At 32.9% G+C, this 10,527-nt stretch overlaps 1 protein-coding gene and 1 long non-coding RNA gene across 2 annotated transcripts; both read right to left on the reverse strand.

The window, feature by feature from the left end:
* Positions 1-15: 15 nt before the first annotated feature.
* Positions 16-3,409, reverse strand: LOC111205832 (RING-H2 finger protein ATL22-like). The gene has a single exon (XM_048755288.1). The coding sequence runs from the start codon at positions 1,131-1,133 to the stop codon at positions 723-725; it is 411 nt and encodes a 136-aa protein (XP_048611245.1). The 5' UTR covers positions 1,134-3,409; the 3' UTR covers positions 16-722.
* Positions 3,410-6,832: 3,423 nt separating this feature from the next.
* On the reverse strand, positions 6,833-9,942 carry LOC125585711. Its single transcript, XR_007322699.1, has 4 exons — positions 9,593-9,942; positions 9,141-9,223; positions 8,344-8,824; positions 6,833-8,254 (listed from the first exon to the last, which is right to left on the reverse strand). It is a non-coding gene; the product is annotated as an uncharacterized LOC125585711 (long non-coding RNA).
* Between the last annotated feature and the right edge of the window lie 585 nt (positions 9,943-10,527).

The following is a 10,527-nucleotide window of genomic DNA, read 5'->3' on the forward strand; positions in this document are numbered from 1 at the left end:
TATAAACTTAGAAGTTTTGAAGATGCAGTTGTTTGAAATGTTTCTTTATAACTTTGCAAAATAGTACATAAAATAATATAAAATGTAATATAGGAAACTGAGTTATATAGGAGGAACACGGTCTTATGAAATGGACCTTGGAGAAAGAAAACTTTTGATTGTGTGTTTGTAGTGTCCGTTGTGACATAGTGTGTGATTGAATATTGTGCCGTTGTTTTATGCATGTGGTGCTCAAACGTGATGTATGATAGCATATTTATAAGATTTTGGATATTTGAAGTTCAAATTTGAAAGTAGTTCAACTTAAAGTTAAGGTTAGGTTATTATGATAAAATTTAGGCTCAAAAGTAAGCTCAGTATTTATTATTTGAAATAATTCATGCTATATATAAAGGACTTATAATTCAGAAGAGTTGTTGTTGATTTATACATTTGCAAATTAGCTGTTTTTTTTTTCTAATGAATTCGAAATACTTAGAAAGTCCTAGAAAATAGGAAACAAATCTTATTAAAAAATGTATATTTTTGTTTGTTTCTGCACTTTAAATTCTTGTTTCATATGCAATTTTAATATATGGTCCAAATTCGAAAAACTTTTTTTTCTTTTATGAGTGCGACAAATACAAAGATTACATTGGTTACTGATTACGTAATCATGTACTTCTGTATTAAAACTCAGTTTAAGTTTTAATTAATTATAAAGAATAATGATAACGAAAGAGCTAAGGTTCCTTGGTAAACAACTCTATCACGCCGGGAGGGACAAATAACGCAACCAGAGGATACTCCGGCGGCACCGGCGGGATCTGAGCTCTGCACTGAGGACACGTGGACCGTTTCTCCAGCCACGGATCGATGCACTCGGCGTGGAAACAATGGCCGCACGCCGTTAACCGCCTCATCTTCTCTCCCTCCGCCGCGTCTTGGAGACAAATGGGACAGTACGGTTCCGCCGTTTTCTTCCTCCATCTTCGGCGGCGGTGAACGGTGAATGTACGGTAACGGCGCCAAGGGCGGCTCACGAGGAAGGATGCAAGTCTAAGGAAGAGACGGAGAGAGAAGACGGAGAGGGAGGCGATAATGAAGGTTTCTGCGATCAACTGAGAGAAACTAATCAGAGACTCAGCAAACATTCTTGAGAAACGTTGAAGTTTTCTCAGAGAAAATGTTATGAAGTTGACACAAAACGAAGCTATGTTTGTGTAGATGTGTATATATAAGGGTTTTCTTATTAAATGGACGGTCCTGATTTAAAACTTTGGACTTAATTAACGGTGACGATCTAATTTGGTGTGTATTTTTCATGCACGTAAAATCATTTTCAGCTCTACTTTATTTTCTCAAAGTAAAATACTTTCTAAATGCACTGCGGTTATTCTAAAGCAGAATAATTTATTAATTTATTTATTTTTATATCAAAGTGAAGTATTGTTAAAGTGAAACTTAACTCATATTATTCAATTTTGAAGAAAGAAAAAAAAGAAACAATACATTAGAAATGTTCGTGTTACAAAAAAAAAGGTGCATTATAAATGTTCAAATTGTAGTATATAATTCGTCTATTTTGATGGAATGCGTATTGAATTTGATTTATCAAATGTATCAAATGGGTTATATTATAGTCGAACCAATGTTTATTAAATGATGGCTATATATACTAGAGAAGAGATCGCTTAAGCTTCTTCTCTTTTCATCGATTGGAGCTTAGGTTAGCTTAGATTAATTAATATATTAATTTGCAAAGCTAGTTTTCTAGTATTTAATAATAAAAATCTGGTGCAACAAACCCTTCTCAAAAATAATACAAACAAGAAACCCACTAACACATTTAACGTAGTCAATTCTCCAATTTACTTAGACCATAATTAACCTAGGATTCTTAGAATGAGTTTCTTAGCGGAAGTTAAAAAACTGTTTCTTAACTTTTAAATAAAAAAATATAAGAACCGGTTCTTAAATAAGGATTTTAATAACCGGTTCTTAAATAATAATTTTAATAACCGGTTCTTAGCTTTTTTAGTTAAAAGTTAAGAAACAGTTTCTTAACTTCCGCTAAGAACCGCATCCTAAGAACCCCGGGTTAATTATGCTCTTAGAGCATGATTAATGGAGGTTCTTAGGATGAGGTTCTTACTAGAATATAAGAAATCGTTTTTTAACTTTTAACTAAAAAAAAAATAAGAACCGGTTCTTAAATACTTCCGAAACAAAGCAACAAACTGAAGTCTTTTTCTGCACATAGAACGCTTTCAGTGAGGTGGGTAATGAGATATGACTAGCTCAACCTAGTAGAATCAGGCCAAGTCTATTCGAATTTGGGCCCACCTAATAATTATTATTATTATTTTATTTTTTTGTAACACGCCCAGCTAATAATTATAAATTTAAACAAACAGGTAAGTGCTTGCCACAAAAAGAAGCATATAAATAAGAAATTTGTGACCATTAATTTCAAGACAGTTGTGAAGGAGCATTCTCAGAATCATATCTAGGTAATTTTTTGTCTATATCCCTCCAGCAACTATCAATCTTAATAGCAGAAAGACTCCAAGGCATTGCGTAATTGGTTATAGGTGGCTTCTATTGTGTTATCCAAATAACTCCATGTGTACAAAGCTAGATCTCTCTTTCCATTATGGTTTGATTCATCATCATGGCTTCTACTTCATCATCAAGGATTTTCCAAGAGAAAGTGCTTGAGTTTGTCAAGTCTATGTGAACGTCACAATAAAGACAAAAAAATGATTTATTTCAAACTGAATTTTATATATGCTTCTTCACGAACTATGTAACATTGCTTATTATATCATGAGCAGAACATAAAATCAAAAAAATGTAAACTTTTAAAATTAGGCTTATTCCAAATGCTTCTGATTGTGAGGAAGCATTGTGATGATACTTTTTAAACACCCAAGAAATTAATATGTTCGGATCGTTTCTTTATCAACAACATAAACTTGGCTGTACAATATATGTATAAATTAACCAGCGTAGCTGGCCCAGATGGTCTTGAGGGGAAATAAAAAACCCCAATACGGAACACGCGGGTTCGATACGCTGGCCAGACAATTGGGGTATCTAATTCCCCATAGTACCAAATGGTCCGCCTCGCGCCGAGGGGTTGGCTCCTGGGGTGGAAGTCCCTCCAGGTTAATCAAAAAAAAAAAAAATGTATAAATCTATATTTGTTTCTATATAATTAATATAGAGGTATACATGCTTCATTGTAATATGTATCTTTCTGTTGATTTTACGTGATCCATCTTTTCACCATATATAAAGGATGTCGCTAACTGGTACAAGAAAAAAATAAGTGAATCATGAGCGGAGCCACAATATGTTGATTCTAAATCATTAATATATTCACGGAATATGTAGGCATGTAGCTAATGTTTTTTTTTTGTTAGTGGTAGTATATATTAGTAATTATGTGCCACTTCTAACTAATTTTATGGCATTTAGTATAATAACGATAACATATAACCCCCCCCCCCCCCCCCAAAAAAAAAATATTAGAGATATATAATGATGATGATGATGTTGTTTCTTCAACTAAATATTATTTATTGGCTCGGATACAAAATTACGATTGTGGAAACGTGCATACCCTAATTTTTTTCTTGAGTGAGACAAAGTACAAAGAATACATTGATTATTGATTACGCAGCGACGTACTTCTTTATTAAAGACTCACTTTTAAGTCTTAATTAATTATAAAGTTGTCGGAAGCTAAGATTCCTTGGTGAACAACTCGATGTCACACTGGGAGGAACAACTAAAGCAATCAGAGGATACTCCGGCGGCACCGGGGGAATATGAGCTCTGCACTCAGGACACGTCGACCGTTCCTCCAGCCACGGATCGATGCACTCGGCGTGGAAACAGTGGCCGCACGCCGTTAATCGCCTCATCTTCTCTCCCTCCGACGCATCTTGGAGACAAATAGAACAGTACGGTTCAGCCGTTTTCTTCCTCCATCGGCGGTAGCGAATGGTGAATGTCAGGGCCGTCTCAAATTATATCAAGACTGTTCAAAAAAAATATTAATTATATATTTAACAATGTAACGAAAATTTTCTTAATATTTTTTTACTTTCAGACTCGGGCCCTGTTCGACCGCTCCACTAGCACATGCTATTAGACGGTTCTGGTGAATGTAGGGTAACAGCGCCAGGGACGGGTCACGACTCATGAGGAAGGAAGCGAGTCTAAGGAAGAGACGGAGACGGAGGTGATAATGACGGATTTGGTAATCAACTGAGAGAAACTAATTAAAGATTCTGCAAGCATTTTTGAGAAAAGTTGAAGTATTGTCGGAGAAAATGTTCTGAAGATGTTGGCACAGCTCTCTGTTTAGTGTGTTTGTATAGGGTTTATCATGATCAAATGGACGGGCTTGATTTAAACTGTTCGGATTAAATCAACGGTGACGATCTGATATGCTGTGTAGTTTTCATGGACGTACTGCTTAACTAATATAGAGCATCTTTAACTCACCTCTGTTTCTACATGTATAATAGTATTTAAAGGCAAAACTACTCCAACTTATTTCTATTTTTGCATCTAAAATAGAGATTGCTATTTTTTCCTTTATTTATAGAAGAAGAAATAACATTTCTCTGTATTTTGCTCTATATGTAGAAATCTCTATTTTAGAGAAATATATTGAAGTAAACTCATTTCTATTTTAGAGGTAAAAATAGATGAATACATTAGAGATGGTCTAAGCAACCTGTAATATAAAAACTCGTCAACTTCGATAGGATACTTCTTGAATAAAAATTAGTAATCATCAAATATATTAAATGGGTTATATCATAGTCGAGTCCATGTTTATTAAATGATGGCTATATTATATACTAGAGTCTAGAGAGAAAGAAAAAGATAGATAGAAGAGAGTGTGAATGAAGCTTAGATTAATTAGTTTATTACTTTGCAAAGCTTTTTTTTTTTAACACAAACTTATTTTCATTCATATTTAATCTTCTTCGTTAGTAGAAAGAGAGAATTATCCATCTTTTTTGGCAACAAACATAACATACAAAACAGAGATAAGTTAAGAAAATAGGAGTTTTCACTCGAAGATGAGCGGATTCAAGACGATATTTGAATGTGTCGGGGGCCTTCACGTCAAAGTCGGACGCCTAGAAAATAGTATATAATGTGATATTGAGGTCCAGATTTCATCTACGAAAATTACTTTGCAAAGCTCGTTTATAGTTTTTAACAATAAAAATCTGGTGCAAGAAACCCTCAAGAAAATATATAAAAAAAAAATATATATATATATATATATAAATAAGAAACCCGCTCAGCACATTTTACGTAGTTTATTTTCCTACTTACCTTCAAAACAAAGTAGCAAACTAATGTCTCTTTCAGTCTTTCTCATCACATAAAACGTCAATTATTTAGCGTTACCAGAGATACGACTAGCTAGCACGATCAGACCAAGTTTGTTCATGTTTTTGGGCCCGGCTAATAAATATATAACTTTGAAAAGTGTTGGCTCAGAAAAGAAGCAAATTATTGGATGGTTTGTGACCAATGACCATTAATTTCACAAATTTATAACATCAAAACAAATACAAGTTGTGTATAATCCATCAGGTCTAGACCGTGCTCTACTTGTGTATTTCTGAAGCAAATCTCAGGAATCAGATTCCCTCGATGACGATAAGATGGATTCAAGTAAAGAGCTTCTGTATTACCAATCCACAATCCAAATTTATAACTGAAGGTGATAGTTATAACTAAAAAACTTAGACCACCTCCAATGGAAGTTCTTCGATCAGAACTCCTCTATTAAAAATTAAAGAAATAAAAAAGAAATGAAGAGAGAGTAAAAAAGGTTTTAAAAACCCTTGTTTTAGAACTACTTCTAAGACCATGATTAAATAATTAACTCAGTCTCTTAACTGGAGTCGGCTAAGAGACGGTTCTTAGTTTTTCTTAGATTTTAACTAAGAAAAGCTAAGAACCGTCTCTTAAATAAGAGATATAAGAGCCGTCTCTTAGCCGAAAAGTGTAAAAAAAAATGTCAAATCATGAGTTAAGAATCCCGGCTAAGAGACCGGGGTTAATCATGCTCTAAATATTTTTCATCCATATGTCATGCAACTACCATTTTAATGATTTAAAAAAATATCAAAATTTAATTGCACAATTAAAGTATGAATATTTTTATTTTTTTAGAACCTTACATGATTTCTAATGGTTGGAGATGGTATTATAATCTATAAGACTACTAGTGTTAACCTCGTGCTTCGCAGGAATCAAAATGACTGTATTTAAAATTATTTGATAACAAAACTGTAATTTTTGAATTATCAATAAAAATGATTATACTAATTAAATATTCTATATATATGTGGATAATAATTGCATCTAAAATAGTTGCATCAAACAAAGAGGTTGTAAATGGCAAAACAATATTTTTATGTTGTTTTAAAATAGATATATATTGAAAGTATTTTATGTTTAAAATTTGGTATATATACCAACACATAAAAAATATAGTTAAAAGTACTATATTTGATTCATTAATTTTTATTTGTATTTTCTTGTAAATAAATCTTCCATTAAGTTATACATTTTTATTTTAAATACAAAGAGCCCAAAATTATGATAGATTATGATAAAATATAATAAAAATATATACTTATTGTTTATGATATTTTGAGACCTAATATAAAGAGTGAGACTCAATAGAAAATCAATTATGAAAAATAATATATATATATATATATATATATATATTTATATATTTAAATGCTACAATAAATATATTTAAATGCTACAATAAACAGATATAAGATTTTTCTCACAATTGTTCTCAAACACGTTCATCATCTTCCAAGTTCTAAAAACACATGTATATTATTTTTAATGTCTACATTTTTTTCATTGTTCTATTTCTAATTATTAAAGTAGCAAACATTTACTTAGAGCCTTGAACAAAAAATGTATTCGCAGGGAATCCAAATTCTATTTAAAGTTATCTTTTAGATGAACTGGGATAATACTTTACAAAAATAATACTGATATTCTGTTGTTTTAAAATATTTCTGCAAACTTTTTTTACCATATATTTCTGCAAACTCAGGGTGTACTCCCAATTTTTTATTTGCAACAATTGAAATAGTAAATAGATAACATAAATTTCCTAAAGAGAAGTCACAAAACATATATTAAAATCAATTTATAAGTAAAAAGAAGTAGAGAAATACCTTGTTTCCTTCGTAGTTGATAAACTTTTATGTCCCACTAGGGATTTTCCCGGACTACGTCCGGGGTATTCGTATAATCTTTAATTGTTTAATTTTTTTTACATTTATAAACATAAACCTTTGAGACATCAAAATAAGAATAAACTGTATCTGGAGCTGATTAATTAACAATTAAAGACTATTTTATACACTTATAAATGACAAAGATTATTTTATATTTGTATAAACCGGAGGTTTATTTGATTGTTATACTTTGATTGTTTAAGTAAAGTACCGGATTTTATAATCAAATATTATATTTTGCAGGCAAGGATTATCACATGTTTATATTTGTCATAATTTGAGGTACATTATAAAGTACCTTGTATATACAGGCAACCGAACCCTTGGAGGTCCGATCACGAACGGGACTGCCTCTGAGTGCCTTGATGCAAATCAACATTGAAGAATTCCTTCTCTCCCCTTCCCTCTAAATTAACTATTCAGCTGAAGAATTACTTATATGTTTATATTGAAATGTCTAATAAAATAGCCGGTTACTTTGCCCTTCAACTATATCACTTTAATTTTTTTCACACAAGATCTCAATCTTTTATACAGTAATTAGCTGCTCCAATATAGCTCGTATTACAAATTACATCATAAGTTCTCATTTCTTTGTCGCTATTTTCCTAAGAATTTCCTTAATTTTTTTAGTAAACATTTGATATTAAGATGGAAACAGAAGTTTCAAGTTGTTTGCAACGGATATTTATAACTTCGTCGCAGAAAGTAACAAAACTGAACAATTACACTTATCTCTCAAGCACTCCACTAATCTTATTCTTTATCACATTTTATCCTAATCACATTCATCACCCTTTGCAATCTTCATCTTTAGCTTTGCCTATCCTTCTATGTAGTATTCCATCAGGCAGTCGATCTCTGGAAAATTTTAATCAGTGATGGGGAGCATTGCAGATTATGGTGATCCATCTCAACTGGATCTCCCCGGCAGAATCTTTTTCTTTTAATGTAAAGAACACCTGCAAAGAAGAAACATTGCCTTGTATTAGCCTTACTAAGTTTTGGGCAGAACATCAGCACATAAAGTGATATGAAATTGCAGCCATACATTCTGTAAGTGAACTGACCAATTCCTGATTGCAGTTAGAGAAGCCAACCGGAGATCAAGGGACCATATATATTTTCCCTCAAAGAATAGGACCCTGCAGGAGGGTTTTGCAATACAATCATGAGAAATATATGCTCACCTCTCATTATGAGACTGATAACTCCCATCTGAGCACCTGTCACAATCTTATCTAAAAGGCTGATCAACTTCACAACCGTAGCTAGAAGGATTTTCAGCCACCGACACTAATAAAGGAAAAGCAGTCAGTTCCCTTCTATCAAAATAATAAGAAGAGAATGAACACCAAGAATGTGCATATCCTGGAGGACGCAACACTGTACCAGTCACATGCCCCAAACTTATGCTCGGATAGTTTCCCCATGTATGATTTTAGAGCCACTGAATGGTTCTTGCAGTACTCTCATTCTCAAGTGTTGTAGGATCTCTTGGATATCAGGTGGAAGGTTGAGAACTTCAAGTCCTACACACAATGACACCAAATCGTTACAAACGGTGAGAGTCACTGACACATAGGCTTTAAAAAATGGATTTGTCACCGACAAACCAAAAAAAAAAAAAAAAACAGGATCTTGATGACAGTTGTTAGATAGATTTGGGATGATGCTTATACCAGTCATATAAAAAAATATATAGCTCTAAACATGAGTCATGCTTCAGTTTCCTTTTGCTAATCAGTTGAAATTGTTCATTATCTGGTTAACCGTGATCTGAAACAGTTTATATGGTGCAGAGATACAAACTGTAAGAGTAATAAAAATTTGTTGATGAATGATAACCTTATAGATTTTTAAGCCGAATCCACTTGGCAGTACATTCTGAGATGGTGCCATAGAAGTGATTGTCACTTACCCTTCTGCAGCTGAAAGCAGACAAACAGTTTAGACGACTGTAAAATTGATCTTCTTGGACTACTTATAGGTTTTCTTGACAATCCCGTCATTAACTGAGGTGAGCATTCGTAACTGTCAAAGAATTTCATACAACAGAAAAGCAAAGCATATATAAAGTCGAGGAAATGATTCAAGAGTTAAGTTTTAAACCAAAAAGCTTTCAGTTCAATCTAGGTGTCAGCCATATATATTACAATTCTTTCAAATTATTCCCCTGACTCAATCCAATCAAGAAAAATGATTCGAATTCGCACACACTGACACACATAAACAATATTCTTATTGAATCTTTAGAAAGGTATTCATATATAAATATATATATATGTAAGCTAACTAACCGAATGAAATTTTGACTATGGTCCTCGGTGGTCGCGGTGGAGCTCCGACAGGATCGAAACACGGGTTACGCTTTTGACTATGGTCCTCGGTGGTCGCGGTGGAGCTCCGACAGGATCGAAACACGGGTTACGCTTTTGACTATGGTCCTCGGTGGTCGCGGTGGAGCTCCGACAGGATCGAAACACGGGTTACGCTTCTAAACTAACATTCCTTCGGATCTTATCTCTGCTTAAATAGAAAGGAGATTATGTGGATGGAAAACAGTGATATGATCTTGCAGTTATTTTTAAGAATCAAGCTAACATCAATGAATCACCCATAAAGAATCAGATGAAATTATTTTGAGCAGAATGAATAATGAATGGAGTAGACACAAACCTGATAAATCTCTTTGCTTTTGGAACCGTAGAATTCAAGATTTCCGGTGGATCTAACAAATTTCATGGCCATGACTTTATCTTCTTTTCCTATAGAGGAACGCGATTCTGATCGCATGAAAGATTGGACAAACTGTTTTAAATAGGAGTAGTGAAGGGAGATGCGAAGAGGAGATTGGAAAGACGCTTCAAGTTTCTGGAAAAAAATTGGGGAAGGTCGCAAACATGAAAAGAAGAAGAAACCTAATGTTACGTGTCAAAAAGAAGGTTTTTTATTGGTTGTTTTTTATGCTTACGTGGATAGGTTTAATGGAACTCATATATCTTTTTTTAGTATTAGTATAGATATTTATTCTGTTAAAAGTTATAAATAATATTTGTACTAATAATATTTCTCATGAAAGTGCTTTACAAAAAAAGAAGGTTTTTAAGAAGGTTTTTTATTGGTTGTTTTTTATGCTTACGTGGATAGGTTTAATGGAACTCATATATCTTTTTTAGTATTAGTATAGATATTTATTCTGTTAAAAGTTATAAATAAATTTGTACTAATAATA

The sequence above is a fragment of the Brassica napus genome, chromosome C4, assembly GCF_020379485.1.
Source record: "Brassica napus cultivar Da-Ae chromosome C4, Da-Ae, whole genome shotgun sequence".
Lineage (NCBI taxonomy): Eukaryota > Viridiplantae > Streptophyta > Magnoliopsida > Brassicales > Brassicaceae > Brassica > Brassica napus.